This window comes from Carassius auratus, chromosome 45 (genome assembly GCF_003368295.1).
Source record: "Carassius auratus strain Wakin chromosome 45, ASM336829v1, whole genome shotgun sequence".
Lineage (NCBI taxonomy): Eukaryota > Metazoa > Chordata > Actinopteri > Cypriniformes > Cyprinidae > Carassius > Carassius auratus.
In genome coordinates this window covers 15,918,826-15,939,554 of record NC_039287.1, presented here as the reverse complement: position 1 = coordinate 15,939,554, position 20,729 = coordinate 15,918,826, and the positions used below count along the sequence as shown (strand labels likewise).

The window sequence follows — 20,729 nt, the reverse complement described above, 5'->3', positions numbered from 1 at the left end:
ACTGAGGCATAGGCAAAATGATGTATTGAATATGCATAAAGGTTACAAAGGGGGACCATTCTGAATCATGATGCTTCAGCAAGGTATGGTGAACATTTCAACTTATTAATAATGTGTAACAAAAAAAAATTCAAACCTGTAAGAGATTATTTCTTGTATGAATCACCATTAACCTCCATAGTCTATTTTCTTTCCTATCCTATGGAAATCAGTGGGGACCAGCAACTGTTTGGTTTCCCACATTCTTCAAAATATCTTCTTTTATGTTCAACAGAAGAAAGCAACTCATGCGGGTTTGGAACAACTTCAAATAATTGCATTATTTCCATTTTGGGGTGAACTAGTGATACAAAATCAGTCCATACTCATTTGCTGTTCTCTCTCCACTCTTGCCTCACATGAGAACATGTTCCCCTCATTGAAACTCCAGAAAAACCAAAAAAGAGGAATCAATACTACCAACCTCCAATCAAAAGGAGGAGAATGCCATCAAAAATAAATAATAATGAATACAAACGCAAAACTGACATATTACGTTTGATTATCCATTGCTTGCTTGTTTTTATTAAAACATTTGTTTTTGAATAAATAATGAATCATTTCTGTTTGCTTATCTGTTCATTAGTTTAACCAAGCTACAGTGTTTTTGTCAAAAAACAAACTACAGGATCAAGACAACAGCTGGCATTCCTTTAATTCAATTAACTGTGACCGTGAGCTCACATAATTGGTTATAAAAAAAAAAAGCTCCTGATAAAAACTAAAACAGAACCTGAATCGGTATTAAGTGACAAGAAATCAGTATTGGCTGTAACAATCTAAATGGGGAACCCCAAATTATATTGATTGTATTTGTCCAGGTTTAAAAAACTTTATTTGGTGCAACTTAAACAGAGAGTTTTTTTGTTTGTTTTTCATTACTGACCAGATTTCCCCAAATGGAATTAATTGACTCGAGTTGAATTTTTTAGGATAGTCCACACAAAAAAATGGTCATTGGTCACCAAAACACCTTCATTTGTGTTTCACAGGAGAAAGAAAACCATATTAGTGTAGAACAACTTAAGGGCAATTAAATAATGACAGAATGTAAATTTTTGGTTGAACTATCCCTTTAACTATTTACGCAACCTAGACCAAACATGCCATCTTGTTCTAGTTTAGCAGGAGGGCTCTGATTTACCTGGGCTGTCCAGAGGGGACTGGGTTCTGCTGGGCAGATGTAGGGCCACTCTCATGGGGCTTGCGACTGACGTTGGGAGGAGGTGGACCCATTCCTGGGCCAGCAGACTGAGGCATGTTGGGAGATGTTGGAGCCACACTGCTGGAGCCTGCTGTGTACGGCCGGCCACCAACTGCATGCCCTGGTCCTCGAGCCGTGGTCATAGAGCCACAGGGTTGCCCTGGACCCTGCCCGTGCATTGGACTGCTGGCATTCATGCCAAGACTGTTCCCCATGCCTGGGCCAGGGCCACTGTAGTTGGCACCTGGTGCTCCGCCATAGTTAGGAGGGCGTGGGTAGTTACCTAAAAATAAAAGAGACTAATGTAAAAGCCCTAATACAGTGCAACATTACAAAATACAAAAATGCATGACACCTTTAAGAGTTCAAATAGTTGAACTTGCTAACAAAACATATCTCAAGACCCCTGCACTTGGCTCCATTCCATCATATTTGCTTTTCTCTAGGTAAAATCACAATCACATTTACAATGTCATCTATGTTGCAATGTTTCTCAATTTCCAAATCTTGATTTTGGCCAATTTAAGCTATGTCCACACAAAGCCAGAGCTTTCCCTATCCGATCTTTTGCACTTAAACCTTGCACGTGGTATACACACAAACATGGAACAATACATTTATTAATCTGTGTTAATGTTATTTAATAAAAAGACAATTGTCAGTGTTTGTTCATGTTTTTGTTTCTGTTGCGTGATGTAGGGGGCGAGACATGGGCTGATGACGTCATCATTTCAGAAAATTTACGGATTCGCAGATTTATCCACTCTGGGACCCAGTTTAAAAAAATATCTGAAAAGTCTATACGATGCAAAATTTATGCACAAACAGGTAAACGCCTCTCCGTGTGGATGGGGCCTTAGAGTTTGAATCCATTAATGAATGGCCATGATTGTATTGGATTGTGTTTTTTAATGCACTGGATGGTGCAAAATGAGAACATGGGTGGCAGTCACAATTTTACTGTCAAAATTGCTTAAATATGCTTGAAATGCTTGAATGCTTGAAAATGATCAGTGAGCCGTATGGAGTTTTACGTTGACACTCTTGGGAGCTTCATAAAGCAAGTCACAATATAATGGCTACACATAAAATTATCTAATTTTGTATTCCACAGAAGAACATAATGCACGTTTGAAACAACATGAGGTTGCATAAATAGGGTCCATTTCGATCTATTGTTTACTTTTGAAGGCAAGTCTAAATTCTGCATACAGTACATCATTCTATTCTTTCACCGTTCCTTCTCAGACAGTCAAATGATCAGATCTTTGTTGGTGAGCACTGGAAGGCAGTGAAGTCTGGACACATTTCCGCCAAATTGACATTCTTCAAAACTAGTGGGACAAAGCCCCAGCAAGCCATCAGAGAGTTCACTGTTAATGAAGTATGTCTCCTCATGACATGTTTCAAGAGGAACCGTCTGAGGACATTCAGCCTGACACCCACTGGACGCCAAGTTTCTCTCGTCAAGCTTCTCAGGGGACGAGACATCATGTTCACCACGTGAAGTTCAGTCTAATATGCTGATGTGCATAATGGGCATAAATTTAAGCGTGCCCAGATCGCTCCTTGGCAAGAAGACTTTGCCAAGCAGCATTTCAGTCACAATTAGAACTGGGATTTCCACTCCTCAAGCTGTCGAAACGTTGAACTCTCTGGCTCATTCGGGTTTTCAAGAGTTCCCCGTGGAAATCAGAGAGTCTTGGCATGTTTTCCTCTTTCCCAGTGTAAAAAAAGGACTAAAAATGTATTCCAAAATCACATGAAGCAGGTTGGAGGATGCTGGCTTTTTTGCCCCCGTTCTGTAGTTACACTGAATCGAGACCCTTAACAAGCTCCTTCACGGTGGGGAGGACAGGCACTCCAGCCTGCAAGAATGTAGACATGGACCTGGAGCAATGCCAATTACACAGAAATGCCATACTGCTGTCAGACACTCTGTGGTGACTTTTCCTCCAGCCCTGTTAATCCCGACATTCCCTCAGGTGAAAAATAGGGAAAGGTGCCATGAATGTGAAGGATGCAGCCGGCGCTGTGAGCGATGCATAGAGGGGTTGGGACATGGGAACACAATGTGATGCCTGCTGTGAGTTATAAAGATGTGTATCTCACCTTGTTTCAGTGACCCCCATGTTTCTGTAATTCAGCTACACAAAATGTCAAAGCTTGTTCTGACACAACAGGACTCGAAGGTTTCCCACTTTCCCTGCCTTCAACTCAATTCATATCAACATCTAGCCTATTCTTCGAGTCTGTTTAAAGGGAATATATCATGGAAAAGGGAATTTTCCTTGCTCGTTTGAAACTCTGCGGATCAAATACACGTTAAATGCATCTTAAACCTTAAATTCTTATGCTAACATAAATGGATTTGTAGTAACTTTGCAAATTTCATAAAAAAGATCAAACTGAAATATCACACTGACAAAAGTATTCAGATCATTTGCTAAGAAAATTTTCGGTTAAGTACATACTATATCTCTGGATTATCGTTGAGATGTTTTTGCACTTTTGGATTTCACCTGAAGAAATATTCAATATATATATATATACAGTCTTGTTCAAAATAATAGCAGTACAATGTGACTAACCAGAATAATCAAGGTTTTTCGTATATTTTTTTATTGCTACGTGGCAAACAAGTTACCAGTAGGTTCAGTAGATTCTCAGAAAACAAATGAGACCCAGCATTCATGATATGCACGCTCTTAAGGCTGTGCAATTGGGCAATTAGTTGAATTAGTTGAAAGGGGTGTGTTCAAAAAAATAGCAGTGTGGCATTCAATCACTGAGGTCATCAATTTTGTGAAGAAACAGGTGTGAATCAGGTGGCCCCTATTTAAGGATGAAGCCAACACTTGTTGAACATGCATTTGAAAGCTGAGGAAAATGGGTCGTTCAAGACATTGTTCAGAAGAACAGCGTACTTTGATTAAAAAGTTGATTAGAGAGGGGAAAACCTATAAAGAGGTGCAAAAAATGATAGGCTGTTCAGCTAAAATGATCTCCAATGCCTTAAAATGGAGAGCAAAACCAGAGAGACGTGGAAGAAAACGGAAGACAACCATCAAAATGGATAGAAGAATAACCAGAATGGCAAAGGCTCAGCCAATGATCACCTCCAGGATGATCAAAGACAGTCTGGAGTTACCTGTAAGTACTGTGACAGTTAGAAGACGTCTGTGTGAAGCTAATCTATTTTCAAGAATCCCCCGCAAAGTCCCTCTGTTAAAAAAAAGGCATGTGCAGAAGAGGTTACAATTTGCCAAAGAACACATCAACTGGCCTAAAGAGAAATGGAGGAACATTTTGTGGACTGATGAGAGTAAAATTGTTCTTTTTGGGTCCAAGGGCCACAGGCAGTTTGTGAGACGACCCCCAAACTCTGAATTCAAGCCACAGTACACAGTGAAGACAGTGAAGCATGGAGGTGCAAGCATCATGATATGGGCATGTTTCTCCTACTATGGTGTTGGGCCTATTTATCGCATACCAGGGATCATGGATCAGTTTGCATATGTTAAAATACTTGAAGAGGTCATGTTTCCCTATGCTGAAGAGGACATGCCCTTGAAATGGTTGTTTCAACAAGACAATGACCCAAAACACACTAGTAAACGGGCAAAGTCTTGGTTCCAAACCAACAAAATTAATGTTATGGAGTGGCCAGCCCAATCTCCAGACCTTAATCCAATTGAGAACTTGTGGGGTGATATCAAAAATGCTGTTTCTGAAGCAAAACCAAGAAATGTGAATGAATTGTGGAATGTTGTTAAAGAATCATGGAGTGGAATAACAGCTGAGAGGTGCCACAAGTTGGTTGACTCCATGCCACACAGATGTCAAGCAGTTTTAAAAAACTGTGGTCATACAACTAAATATTAGTTTAGTGATTCACAGGATTGCTAAATCCCAGAAAAAAAAATGTTTGTACAAAATAGTTTTGAGTTTGTACAGTCAAAGGTAGACACTGCTATTTTTTTGAACACACCCATTTCAACTAATTGCCCAATTGCACAGCCTTAAGAGCGTGCATATCATGAATGCTGGGTCTTGTTTGTTTTCTGACAATCTACTGAACCTACTGGTAACTTGTTTGCCACGTAGCAATAAAAAATATACTAAAAACCTTGATTATTCTGGTTAGTCACATTGTACTGCTATTATTTTGAACAAGACTGTATATATATATATATATATATATATATATATATATATATATATATATATATATATATATATATATATATTAGTGCTGTCAAAATTAGCGCGTTAACGCATTCGATTAATTTGAAATATTTAACGCGTTAAAAAAAAATAACGCAATTAACGCGGTTGCAGTTTTTTTTATTTCCAGTTGTGGCCTATGTGTGTTCAACGTGCAAAGAAATATGGATAAGACCAAGGAAGGACTTTTAAACGGAAAGTTTCAGTACAAAACTCTGCCGGATTACTCTTCAGTCTGCCACAAGAAACATTACTCTTCATTTAGTCTGCCACAAGAAACAGCAACATTAAAATCATGAACTCAAATGTCATTGTTTAAAAAACAAAAAAAAACAATGACTGTAACAGTGCGTAAATCAGACCTTTCTGTAACGCTAACGTTAATAAGCTTAAACGAAAATAAACGAAATAATTGTGTAGCGGAGTATTTTTTGTACACAGTGCCGCGAACTGTCAATCACTCCTGTACGCGTGCATCACTGTCCTCCTCAGCTGCAGCAACTTGCGCTCTCTCTCTTCATCAAGCTTTAAAACAAAAAGGGGACAAAAAGATCATATTGTTTTTGTGCATAGGCTATAGATTAATTAGATAAATGAATATCTAAATTTGTGCCTTGCCGTCTACGGTATTTTTTTAGAACTTAGAAAAAAGATGCTGCAGCCAATGAGCAGCCGGCGGGGGCTGCAGGACGACTCAACCTCCGCAGACAGTTTTTAATGTTTATCAGACAATAAATACTTAAGATTTTGCTTTAGTATAACTCACAACGAGTTTCACACACCTTCTCCGGCCACGTTGAGTTGTTGACACTTAACAGTGGGAAAAGCGACACATGCGCTATTCACTTGTATAACTTAAGGGTGAATGGGTAATGTAGTTTCTGCTCTGGGTGGGATGAATTAGGAAGCTTGCATTGTGAAGGGCGCTCTGAAAATCGGCAGTGCAGGTGAAAGATTAAAACCTCTATTAAAACAGATGTCCAAATGAGCGTACCGGTACGCTACAAGCACGTTCTGGGCGCACGGAGAGGTGGCGGTACGCTCAAGAGCTATATTTGGAAGTGGCGGTACCGGTGCGTACTGGCCCACTTAAAGCACTGGCAATGACTATACTTTGGAATTTTTTTGCAGTCCACTTAGAATTCAACATGGAAATCATTTTTGTCTATTATTGGCATTGATTGTTTTGAAATTCAAATGGTACTTACATGCCTGTGTTTTTATTTCTGTAATAAATATGGCTTTCAAGCCAACAGTTAATTTGGAGGATATTGATGGTTTATTGCAGGTATGTTGTTTACATGAGAAAATCTGTGTTACAAGTTAAACAAAAATTCCAATAAACAATCATATTTTGAATTTAAATAGTTTCTTTGTCTTGAGTTTACATTAATTATTTACATTTTACATTTACATATCCAAAAAGTTTCAGTCTTTTAATTGCGATTAATCGCGATTAATTTTAAAAAATTGTGCGATTAATTAGTTAATTTTTTTTAATCGATTGACAGCACTAATATATATATATATCTCTATAGGCTTGTACACACCCACCCGACTTCAAAGAACTAGTGATGACAAAAGCAGACTCACGTAAACTGCGTCTAAACCAAAAAAAGCTGCGCTTGAACACAACGCACAGACTACAGCCAACTGCAAACTAGCATGTTGCGTTCTGAGCATTAACTGCCTATATTAGCAGGTATATTTTTCAAAAGGAGACAAAGATATATTAAATATACGCAGATATACGAAATGTAAGCGTTTATTTACCATTTTGAATATTCTTACTTTTAAGTGGCTCACGTTGTTATGAAAATATTTGTGCATTTGAATACTCATGTAAGAAATCGTAACATTAGAACAGCCTTCTGTCTGTGCCGGCTTGAGTTGGCTTGAATTCTCGTGCACTGACTCCCATAATTGTTAAATGGAAGAATTTTGGAACTCTTCCTAGAGCTGGTTATCCAACCAAAGGGGAGAAGGGTCTTGGTGACCAAGCTCCAGAGATCCTGTGTGGACCTGATGACCACAGATGGGTCGAAGGTTCACCTTCTAACAGGACACTGACACTAACCACACAGACGAAACTAGAAGGCTTAGGAAGGCCCAGCAAGAGCAAGACTTTAACCAAATCGAACATCTCTCAAGCAACCTGAAAAAAGGCTGTTCATCGATAGTCTCCATCCAAACTGAAAGAGCTTGAGAGGATCTTCAGTGAAGAATGACAGAAAACCATATCCAGGTGGGCAAAGCTTGTCGCCTCATAACCAAAAAGTACTTCAAATAAGAACTGTGTATGCAATGTGATATTCTCAGTTTTTTCTTTGTAATAATTTTGCAAAGTTATCACAAAAAGGCATTTCTTTGTCATCATTTGGGGTTTGGAGTTGTAGATTGATGTGGAAAGAAATGTAAAATAAATACTTTCTGAATGCACTGCACGACGGTCAATGTTTATGCCAGCTGATTTTTCAGCAGATTTTCAATCATAATCCTCATTTACATAGCTGATGGAGAATCAGATCTCAGCAGGGGAGCCTTAACAGCCGCAATGACTCAACTCCCTGCTGCGTTAATGGCCTTACTGACTTGAAATCGACTTCCGTCTCGTTCAAAATGAACGTTCATTTGGTGGTACGATCATTTGACCGTGGCAGTGACCAATGAGCTTCTGAAGAAGCAACAAGCCATTGTCCTGCTTAAAACTTAAAAACTTTCATACCTCTGCCATATGTGACGGACCTCCAGCAGAAGAGGGTGAGATTTCATCAAAAACAGTCGGCAGTTGAGACAACTCTCCTTCTGATCAAAATAGTTGTTTTGGGTTAGCTAGTGAGACATTTTTACATTGTCTACATGTCAACGTATACTCAACTGTGGATGAGCGTAGACAAACGAGTTCAACACATGTGTAGTAGTGGATTCTTTCTGTCTCAATATTGATGTCGCACCGCACCCGCGGACACACCTGATGACGGAAATGACAGACAGTGCAGACAGTGTGGACCGTTGTGGAAGACAAATGGGTGAAGTATACTTTGAGCTAGTCTCGCGCAGCCAGACTTTCAGACTGACGGCAGAAGGTCTGGGAACATTGGTCACTTTGAATGGCCAATGCCTGCCCAAGAGGCCATATTACTGACATATAAAGCAACCAATCAAGATTCGTTTTGTGCCGTGTCATGTTTAGGGGGGTGGAAATGTCCCCACAGTAACAGACCGATGTGTAAAACTCTTGGTTGTATTTAAAATAGTCTATGCACAAACTTTACATATTTCACATACTTTTGAAAATCCAGCGTTTATTTGATCATGATAAGCACTTATCATCACAGTTGTAAACACAACGCATTTCTTCTTCCATGTGGGGGTTTGGCATCACGGCATCTTTGTTTCCAGGAGGAAAGTTAAAGATGTGTCATCTGGAAATCCTGTATAATTCAACCAATCCGATGACGACGTCAAAACTCCTGAAGTGTTTCCAATTTTGTGTGCCATGCGCATCAGAAGTTCAGCCAACGGTCTGTGGGTGTGACGTCTTAAGCTGAGCCTAACTTTGGGCTTAATGTGCAGTCCCAGTGCCGAAACTCTACTTGCATCCAGCACCACTGTACTGACGAATGCATTGTGAACCCTGTTACCTGTTACCAAGATGAATCTATGTAAAGCAAGATTTATGAGACAAGTGCATGAGTCAGTGAGAGTGGAAAATTGTAAAAAAAAAAAAAAAAAACTTAATTATGAATGTTTGTTTTGTAAGTAGACTTCAGGAAACAAAAAATGCTACATTTTATGTTGTTCCAAACTATGAATTGACTGTGGCATCTCTTCATGGATCCTATCAATCTGAGTAAAGAATGTAGCTCAGTCAGTGTCATACTGCACCCCTGTTGTCTTGAGCCAGCTGTCAGTCATCTGAATGAAAGTACAGGACAACAGGGACTATCAATCAGGCAGAGTGGAGGCCATGACATTAGAAAGGCGCGCTTTGCAGCTATTCATTTATTACACCAGCACGCCATAACATTCATGATGAATTGCTGCTGAGCCCTGTTAATGGGGTCTCTTTCACAGATGCACACAGCTGAAACAGCAACAGACACTAAGTGTTACTTCACCAAAAAATATAAACTCTGTAAAAATGTACTTTACTTACGTGAAATGGTTTTTGCATGTTTAATCAGTCGCAACACACCATGCGTGAATGTTAAAGTGATGACAAAAATGAGTTGAGAGGTATAGCACAAGGCAAATATTTTGTCTGTTTCTTACCAAAAGCTATCGTATGACTTCAGAAGACCTGCAATATAGTGTAAACAAATCCCTGAATTGTTTAACACCTTCAAGACGTATGGACCACTACTTTAACGGTGCTTTTTTGTGCTTTTTATGAGCATGACAGCCCCTCGTCACTAAAGAGCAGAAAGTGTCTTTTTGTGTTTCACAGCAGAAAAGGCCCATTCACACCAAGAGCTAAATATAACTATATAATTATCATTAAACTACAACAATATTAGCATCCACATCAACAGACTATAACTTTCTGTTTATTATAAGTGTGCGTGCAGTTCAGTTGTCTGTCGCTTTAAACGCTCAAGCTTTTTAAAGTTGGGTGGATTCTCATTGGCTGTTTTTAATCATTCTTCAGTTGGAACTGATTACAACAATATCGCTCCTCTGTGTTATTATAGTTGCGTCAACATCTCATAGAATTAGAATGATTTAAAAAACTTTATTGCTATCGTTATAGTTATCATCCGCAGGGTGAATGGTTTGGAACAAAACAAGAGTGAGTGAGGGGTCTATAATTCTGCAGTGTTTTGTTATAACTATTTGGAGCATAAAAAAAGGAAATCCTTCCATGTTACCTGAAGGACCATACTGGCCACTCTGGGGCCCATAAGAAGGGCCCAGCTGATAGGAGCCCACACTATGGTGCATAGGGCCAGTGGGACAGGAGTGTGGAGACATTGAAGGTCCTGACTGCTGGCCTCCAAACTGGGGACCAGGGGCATTGCGCTGCATGTTAGGTGCAAATCCTAAGAAGTAAAACAGAAAAAAGACATTACCAATAACAGAAGGTAATGGTTAAAATCACTGGTTAAATCATCTGTCACTTTAAAGAGAATTAGGCATTAGTCATTTTTTATGAATGTTTAATAAATAACATGTTTTGTCACAAAACTTGTTTGACCACTGAAATTTCTCAGCTGATGTTAATTTACTTAATTTAGTCAGAAAAGGAAAAATGTAGGGAAAAGAAATGGAGGATTCACATATCAAACATTAAAAATCAGAAAACATTTTATTTTTATTAAAACAACTAAGAAATATCTTTTGCAATTTTACTTACAAGTCATTACACTAGCTACATAACAAAATAACAAAAAATCTTCGGCGTATTCATAACCCATTTTATTTCTGTTATTTGTTATATTTCCAAGTGAATCAGAATAATGAGCAAGTAAAAATGTTGAAAGAGAACTGGGTTATTACAAGAGGGCTTTCTGCACAAAACTGAAGCCAGACGTGAAAATAAGTTTGCAATGGATTGTGAAGGACTACTGCCCACCTGAAACTCTGCCAGCTCTTTATGGACCCGGAGGCTAAAATCTTTATTTGTTATCATTGCTGTAATCTAACATTGGTCCCACTTTATATTAGGTGGTCTTAACTACTATGTACTTACATGAAAATAAGTACAATGTACTTATCGTGTTCATATTGTATTGCAAAACACTTGCTGCTATTGAGGTGGGATGGGGTAAGGTTAGGGAGAGGGTTGGAGGTATGGGTAAGTTTAAGGGTGGGTTTAGGTGTAAAGTATGGGTCAACAGTGTAATTATAAATGTAATCACAGAAATTAAATACAGATGTAATTGCATGTAGTTTTTTTATAAATATAAGTACAATGTAAAAACATGTATGTACACAATAAGTACATTGTACTAAATTATTAATTAAAATGTAAGTATATAGTAGTTAAGGCCACTTAATATAAAGTGGGTCCCTAACATTTAATGCACACATTCAGTGTGTCAAATAACAGACAACTGCCAAATGTTTAAAAAGTTTTTGTTTACTCATGGAAAACGGTTTTGCAGCATTACACTGTTAAGTGGATCATCCATGCAGGAAGAAACATCCATAACATACATCGTACATGTCATATAATTGAGTTAATTCATCTGAACCGATTCATCTGCTAGAAAACGAACACAAGCTGATGCACATTACATGGGACAGATGAAAAATACAGCTGTCGGGTGTTCACTAAAACTCTCTGTTTCCTGATGGCTCACCTCTCTCCTGAGACATGGGCGACTGACTGTGAGTGGAATGGGTGCCGACGTCTGGAACGTTCCCTGGGGTCTGAGGGGCCATCTGTGCACCTGTGTGGGGGAAAAAAACAACATGTGTGCACAAACCCACAGTATTTTTGTTTACCAGTAAAATATCTAAATATTGAAAATTACTGCATGTCAAAAAAAAAATTAAACACAACTCATATTCTCTGAAAAATATTCTTAACATCTTTATCTTGTTTTAAAGACGTTTAGATATTTTACTGGGAAGCAAGACAAAAATACTGATAAGGAAAAATATATGTTTGCAGTGCACATGCACAAAACTACAAACGCAGTTAATGGTCTCATATGAGAGCTCCTTTTCATGATAAATATCAGATAAATGAGTCTAGAGGGCAGAATATCTAACCACACGTCCCATGGGAGGTGTTTAAGGCTCATCGTTTCTCTCCCTGGAGCAACTTTGTGTGCTCGTATGTACAGAACGTGTATATTTTGTAAAAGCGCTGTCATTGGTTCTCTAGTAATGGCACACAGATCACATGTCACTGTATGCAGCTAATGGCCACCGGTGCTCCCAGTAGGGATGAGGCAGTTTTGTGTGCAGCAGGGTAAACGCTCTCCTGTGGACCTTGTTAGTGACATTCCGAAACGGAAAGGAAAAAAACAGCAGTTTCAGCTCCACCAAGCCCTCTGCAGCCCGCCTATCACAGAAGCCCGGCTAACAATGGAGCACACAGCAGGACAGTAATTGTGTCAAAGTGACTCCAAACTGCTAACAGACTTTCAAAACTATTTTAATGATGGAGTGACTTTTTTTAAAGTCTTCTTGAATCCTGCCGCTGACCCACTGCTGTCTCGCCCTCCGACTGCTCCACGGTGGCACGATTAAATGACACACATGTGAAGGCTGTAGCTAATGGGTACGTCAGAGTTAGCACAACAATAATATTTTTTTCCCAAAATATCCACAACAGAGGATCAAGAATATGTGTCTAGTTGGAGAGAAATTCAGTCTGTTTCTAAAGCGATTCCAGCAGCTCATTTTCAGCAGATTTAACCAAAGAAATGTCACCAAACCCAAACACGCACAGTGGGCATAGGCAGAAAATGCAGAAATAAAAAAAAATATGACAAATAATAATTAATCATTTATTTTGATTAATAAATTATAAAATTACTTGGTCATACAAATGAAAAAAAAAATGCTTCTATGTGGACACGTGGAAATTAATTTTCATTCATTTGAATAAAAATTGATTTTTAATATTACTGGAAATTCTATTTTCTATTTCAGAATAATCAGTAACACTTCAGTAACCAGTTCTCAGTATTAACTAGTTGCTTATTAGGATGCGTATTTCTAGCATATTGGCAATACAATTCAAACATTATATCACAAATAGTATTTCAAATTATTAAAATAAATTAAAACAGAGCATGAAACAGCAGATACATATTTCATTTCCCCCTGAATTATTTATGAAAAAAGAAATGATATCTCACACAGAATCTTTTACCTGGCCCACTGGCAGGTGATATGGGCCCAGAACGTGATTGGCTGGAGCCCACAGGTGATCCGACAGGTGAGGGCGAGGGCCCGCTGCGCATGCTGGGGACTCGGGGCGAGGCGTGGGGTGAGAAGGGTGACTGGGCCGGGTTACTCTGCTCGCCCTGGCTACTGGTGGAACCCGAAGCACTGACGGCCGAACTGAGACCCGCCTCTGTTCCTGTGGGGAGGTCATCTATAGAGCCAGATAGATCCTGATGTTCACAAAACACAAGAAACGGCAGTTGATGATTGTACCATTATCATATCAAGATTCCAGAAACCACAGCAGGCTGTTTATTAAAATGTATTTTGGAAGTACTCTAGGTGATATAAAGTGAATCGTGTTAATGGACTTGATGCAATGTGTAATTTGGGAGAAAGCAAACAAATGTCAAAATGACAAAAGTTTTGAAGCAGCAAGCCAGTCAGTCTGAACATAGTGCACTAATACTAAATTGTATCCTTTCTAAAATTACAACCAGTGTGAATCTAAATCCTTTAAATAAACCACTTAGAGGGCCTGTCTAAGTTTTTTTCCCGACTGTTGATCTTGGATGCAGCCAAAAACAAAGTTAGGCCAACGGCTCTTGAGTTCATGTCTGCAAATAATCGTAATCAACCGTGCAACTGAAATTAGTTTCCGATTGCTGAGGTGATAACAACTCCTGGACTGGATTGCAGCAAAAGGATCTAGAGTGGTAGAGTGGTAGTTTGGCAAGCTTTCGATGAGCTGCTGGGTGTCGAATCTCAATGATCGCTTACTGTCATTCCTCATGGTCTCAAATACAACACTGAGAATACAAGCCATCAGAAGTACCCCAAATTTACTGTAACTAATAATAAGCACTATGCCAAATAAGGAAAAAATAAAACGGATTTCCTTTGCCGTGTAGTACATCGAGCCAAGTGATGCTGAAAAACTATGGAAAAAACTTTCCAATGAGGTTTTACATTCCACAACACATGAGCCAGTGGTTCCAGCTCGAGCGCAATGGAGGATTGTGATGGAAACTCAGATGGTCTTCAGAAGAGATGAATTTCACATTGCAGGCTTAATGGTGATGACCTAGTTGAGGATGAAGAGGAACATATGCTCAGCTTTATGCAATACCACATATCGGTCTCGATGACGGAGTGTCGTGAAGATTGTGGGTCAACTACTTCCAGCAGTAACTTTCTCCACTGGAAAGCCTCTGTTTTTCCAGTTACGCTAGACAGCTTGTTAATGTTATCATGGATTCTTTTTCCAGATGACTCAAAAAAGGCGATGGTCACAATTCACATTTCATAAGAAGTTAATGGTATGGGGACAGAGCCAACATCTTCAATCGCACTTAATTTCAATACTTTTAAAACGATAGTTCACTTAAATGTCAAAACTTCTCATCCACCACCAGGAGATGTTCATCATGACCAGGGGCTGTTGAGCTTCAACAACAGATCATCACTAGTACATACTAGAGGGCTGCATTGGGTTTGGGCTCCCACGGGACCCACGGGACCCGCGGGACCCAACGTAAATCTCACGGGAGCGGAAGGGTTTACCTTTGCTTTCCTTCATAATAAGTCATATAGAGTAAGCAAAGCAATAAGGCGCAGTGATCAAGTTCATCTGTTTGTTGAGTACTCAATGACTAGACTCTACGAGATTATATATATATATATATATATATATATATATATATATATATATATATATATATATAATGTATTTTCTTTTTTGCAATAGCCTGTTAGCAAGCTATTGTGAATGTGAAATTTGTGAGATTTTTTTTAAAGCATTCTGTTTTATTTTATTTATTTCATTTTGTATTTATTTTGTTAAAATTATATCTAATGTGTTTTCAAAGTTTTCTGTGTTTATTTATTTAGGACCTGCCACTAGAGGGCGCACTACCAAGACAATAACAATTGCGTGGTTTGATGACGCTAGGAAGGGCATGGAATGATGGGATTTGTTGTCTTCTAACACAATGATTGGGCATACATAGCAAACGCGAGTTCAACGATTTGCGCAAGTAGATTACATACAAAGTCAATGCAAAGACACGTTCAGACTATGGATCAGACGCGTGATCTCACGGGTCTAGAGATACGATGCCCCGCGTTTGGCGTGTATGCCCCATAATACTAATCTTGTTGATCATTATAATAGCATACGTTTTCTGTAAAGATACGAATCAAAACAACTCACCTGTAGAGTAAAATACAAGTGAGAAGCAAAATGTAAATACTGAACTGGGGGTAGAGGGTTAAGTGAATGAATCACTGAATGGAACTGTCTGTCTTCAGAAAATTTTCAATGGCATTTTCTTTTCTTCTTATCTGTTGGCACTGATAGCCTTGTGGGCAGCACATTGACATGTAGTGCCGTTGCGCTTCAGTTATCCTAACTTTGACTCCCAGCCCGTGGACCTTCCTTGATTGTGTTTGCTTCCCGTCAACTTACTATCCTATCAAAATACAAAGCCCAAAAGTATTTTTTTTACTAATCGCCATATAAGGCCTATTAAAGAAGTACAAAGTAAGAAACTAATTTAAGAGACTAAACGAATATCATGTCTCATCTTAAAACAAAAATAAAACAAACACAACAGAACTACATTAAGGCTTTTTACGTAAGCACATTTAAACTACAGGATTAACACTTTGACTCATTTAAAACACTACTCCACATTGGAAACAGACATGTCAGCTACTTACTGACCTGATACAGACACATATAGCTGATGCTGACTGATATCTTATTGGTCTGTAACGTGAATATAAGCGGTCTCAAAACTGTCCTAATGGCTCTCAATTAGAGCGTGCTGCAGTTCCGATGTTCACCATAGGTTTACATTGTAAAATTTTTGGGGCGCTGTTGCTTGTGATTAATTTTAATACATCCTGTGCACTTTATGACTTAAAATTGTCAAAAGAATCTGAAAAAAAATATTTGTTGCAGAATGCTGAACACATTTACAGTTGATTACTAATTTTTTGTTTACATAGAGTTCTATGTTTTGGGTGTATATTTTGCCCTTACAGAGGAGCCGTGCCTGATGGCTACATATATTTTTTGTTTAAGGCCAGTTTGCCTGTTACAGAGCAAATAAACAACAAACTAATTTGCTTAAAGAAAAAAAAAAATCTTCTTACTGGCATCGGAATCAGCCAATTTGCTTATAAAATCCGGAATAGGCAATGAAAAATCACTAATGTCAATCAATATGGACCAAAATAGTAGTTGTCACAACTCTCAAATCTGAATATGAACATCATGACTGGTTATAAACCACTAAAGAAGACACTGACATCACTGATGTTAAACCTGGTGTGGCTTTGATGTGCCATATTTGATTGTAAGTTGGCGTCAATGAGATTTGTTTTTTGAAAAATGACTTGAACTTCTGTCTTTCCCTCTAACAAATGCTAACAAATGGCTTCAGAAGTCATAGTGAGTAGTGACCCCTTTTATTTTATGCATTTTTTATCTATTAAGCTTTGTGGGAAAAGAGCTGGCACAACTTTAAACAGAAGAAAAAAGGGAGTAATTTGGGTTTTGAAAGACAAGTAAATGATGCCAGATTTTCTGGGTGATCTCAAATTGTAGGATAAGTATCTTCTGTTGTTTTAATTTTGGAGATATGATGTATTCATATCCGCAAGCTTTTCTCGCAAAACTCCTAGTGGTAGAAGTCAAACCACTTCAACCTTGTACAAATTAGTCAAGGCTGGAGCTTGCTTGATTTATGTCCATAATTAGTTATATTCGTTAAGTCTCTGGCTTCTTTAATTGATGAACGCAATTATTCAGGCTCATTGGCCATTCAAAGTTCCTCTCTTTCCATCTCTCACCCTCCAAATCTCAGCAGAGGAGAGAAGACGGAGAACAAAAACTGTATGCAGCGTCTCTCTCTTCTGATTGGTGAGATTGAGTAATGCAGCCCACCCAGAGCTCATCCTTCATCATTTCACACGACAGCCCCCGCATGAGCCAATTAAAACATGGAGGAATTATGAGAGGATAATTGGCCATCTGAAGCCTGGAGAATTCAAAACCTGGATTTAAAGGCTCTGTCCCAAAAATAAATTATAATAATTTGAAATTGCATTTAAAAATACCATATTACATATTTTAGAAATAATTAGGATAATACCTGGAATTTCTGAATCAAAATATCCAAACACACAGGTCTTCTATAGACTTATCTAGACATAACAAAAGCTTGTCAGATCATATAGTGGACTGAAACATGAAAATGATTGGTTGGTAACACCTTTTATGCAGGGCACAGTGTCAATTAAGGGGAAGATTTATAAGGGAAGAAAAAAAAGAGCCACAGAAATCATGATGTTTGTGTTCTGATGATGCTGAAACCCCAGAAGAAGAAATCCAAAAAATGGATGCTAGGGCACTTTAGGGCTTTTGTGCTCCAGCCAGTCATAAGAACAGACAATAGATAGTTGCACATCAGCGAGGGAGAGGGGCTGCAAGGCAATACGAGCACACAACACACACACACACACACACACACACATAATGCGCTGACGGAGGAATTCTCTTCCCCTGTTGTGATGCTTGACAATCTGAAAAGAGGCTGACATATTGGGTTTGACGAGAGCGTTCCCCAGACACAGAGAGCGTGCTGGAGCCGGGAGTGGAGGTGGATTAAGCAACCGCAAGAGAGATGGAGGAAAAAATATGTATCTTTCTGACAGGGGAAGGCAACAATAAGTCTTCATACTAAAAATCAGTGTGACACAGATAGGCTCTACTTCTGATGGTGTATAAAGGTCTATATTTCACACACCTGGTGAGCTGGTAGATGAACTCTGTAGTTACTCTGTGCTTGGAAAATAGAACGACTAAGTGACGCATAACTAAGCGTGAATGGCAAAGACTTTAACCACAGTGGGTGTGATCACACCAACAGAGCAAAACAGCGGGATTCGGGTAATACAAATGTCATTCAAAATCTCCATAATGAAATTGATTTTTACTGATAAAGTTTAAACCTTTCAAGACAGACCTTTCAAAAACCTTTCACGTTTTTTACATCTCTGAACAACCTGCTCACCAACCAACCAACCAATCTATCTATCTATCTATATATATTTAAAATGTTCATAATTTTCACAAAATAAGAGGGATCATGAGTATTGCATGTTATTTTTTTATATAGTACTGTCTTGAATAAGCCATTTCACGTAATGGATGTTTACCACAAGACAAAATAATAACTGAATTTATAAAAATGAGGAAAAAAAAGGACAATTTACCCTGATCATCCAATTAAAAAAAAGTTTACACCCTCCAGCTCTTAATGCATCGTGTTTCCTTCTTGACCATCAGTAAATGTTTTCACCTTTTGTAATTGTTATAAGATGCTGGAAAACCAAAGAATGTGCAGGAGCTGGAGGATTTTTCTGAAGAATATATATAATTCAATCTTGTGAGTTGTTAGCATTGTTACTCCAGACTTCAATGTCACAAGATCCTTCAGGAATCATTCTAATATGCTGATTTTGTGTTCTAGTAACATGTCTTATTATCATAATTATTATTATTAACAGTACTGAAAACAGTTGTGCTGCTTAAATATTTTTGCAAACTGTCAAACATTCTTTGAAGAATAGAAAGTCCAAAAGAACAGCATATATTTGAACCACGTAAACAGGAATTGTAGGATTCTGAATAAAAACATTAAATTATATATCTTAAGTTTATGCTAAGCTAGTACTAATTGCTAATTGGCTAACACTATACTAGCCTATAGGCTGAACAGTTAGCCCCCCAAAAAAACAAAAGCTAACAAGGAAACAAATTCTAATTTTACAATTTATATGTAACAATTAAAAAAAATATTATAGTCAAAATAAAAGCTACAGAAAACTATTTGGTAACACTTTAGTTTAGAGACCAATTCTCACTATTACCTAGTAACTTATTAGCATGGCTATTATTAAAGTCCTTTTAAGACATGTCCTGTCACTCGGCAGCCATCTTTGAAACGTCTCTCAGGCATGGAAGTTCAAGTCCCATCTCTTCGAATGGGGAAACATCAAATTAGCTTACGATTAAATTTCACATTTGAAATCACCAAAGAAATCTCACAACAACTGTGTCATAAATGTTGTTACTTTTGCTCAGATAGCATTATAAAAAGCTTATTTTTAAGGCTGCGCATGTGCAGTCCTGAGCGCACATCTCAGAGCGCTGACAGTTTCTATAACAACCGGGACTTCTAACAAAAAATCGAATGCGATTTTCATGCACATCTCATCAGTAAAAATGCTCCTTATTTAGAAGTATTATTTCCAGCACGTGTGTTCAAATCAGGGTTGCCAGGTTTTCAAAACAGATCCTTCCTTGTTGCTTCTCAAAACTAGTCCAAAACTAATCGCGATTCCAGGAGGTTCCCAGATTCTAAAAAAAATGCTTCCCGGGGTTAAAATATGCGTTTTGTTTTTTGGCATGGTTGTGTTTGTAAAATTTGCATTTTATGGGCTAAATATCACGTTATTGGTATTGGGGTTGCTTCAAACCGTGGACATGAAAAACAACCGCAGACTTGGCAACACTGGTTCAGGTGGAGCGGCAGTTACTACAAAGAGCTGTAGTCTACCGACAACTAACACAAAATCGTTTTCAAAATCGACAATGAATCGCCTGCGATTTTAACATCGATTTTGTGTAGATTGTCAGTGAATTACGGCTCTGTGTAGTAAATGCCCACCAATGTTGCCAAGTCCTTGGTGTTTTTCATGTCCGCGGGTCGAAGCGACCCCAATACAAATAACGTGATATTTAGCCACTAAAATGCGAACTTTACCAAGGAAACCATGCCATAAAACTTCAATTTTGGAAAGCAGGGGGAACCTCCTGGAAACGCCATTGGGCTAGTTTTGGACTAGTTTTGAGAAGCAACTGGGCAGGATTTGCTGTGAAAACCCGGCAACCATGATCTGAACGCACGTGCTGGAGATATACTTCTAATTACAGGAGCGTCTTTACTGATGAGATGTGCATGAAAATCGCATTTGATTTTTTGCACAGCCCTAGTTATAGTTAATGGTTTGCTAATGGTGAGAACTGGACTTTAAAATAAAGTGTAACCAACTATTTTGTAGAACTTATAATCAGCCCTGAAAATAGTATCCATTAACCGTTCTTTCAGCCCATACAATTGATCTTGGGGATGACTTCATAATAAGCTAACGGTAGCATTGCTTGTCATTTTCGAGCACTGGAACAGGTTTATTGTCTGCAGTCATGGATATAAAGTAACCAATACTGGAAGACATGATTTTGGATGAAACGAAAAAGCATGCAAAGTGAAAATCATTAGTTATGCCTTATGGTAGAAGCACTTCATTTATTCTCTCATAAGTGCACTCTGTCTTCCTTTGT

The 20,729-nt window shown here is 38.4% G+C and overlaps 1 protein-coding gene across 4 annotated transcripts in view; it reads right to left on the bottom strand.

The window, feature by feature from the left end:
- Positions 1-20,729, bottom strand: part of LOC113063417 (AT-rich interactive domain-containing protein 1B-like) — a 73,535-nt gene that overhangs the window by 14,425 nt on the left and 38,381 nt on the right. For all 4 annotated transcript variants that reach the window (XM_026233789.1, XM_026233791.1, XM_026233788.1 and 1 more), the window contains exons 5-8: positions 13,302-13,545; positions 11,776-11,865; positions 10,342-10,512; positions 1,184-1,526 (exon numbers count right to left, since the gene is read on the bottom strand). In XM_026233789.1, the coding sequence (XP_026089574.1) occupies positions 1,184-1,526; positions 10,342-10,512; positions 11,776-11,865; positions 13,302-13,545 (848 nt within the window). The remainder of the gene's footprint in view (positions 1-1,183; positions 1,527-10,341; positions 10,513-11,775; positions 11,866-13,301; positions 13,546-20,729) is intronic.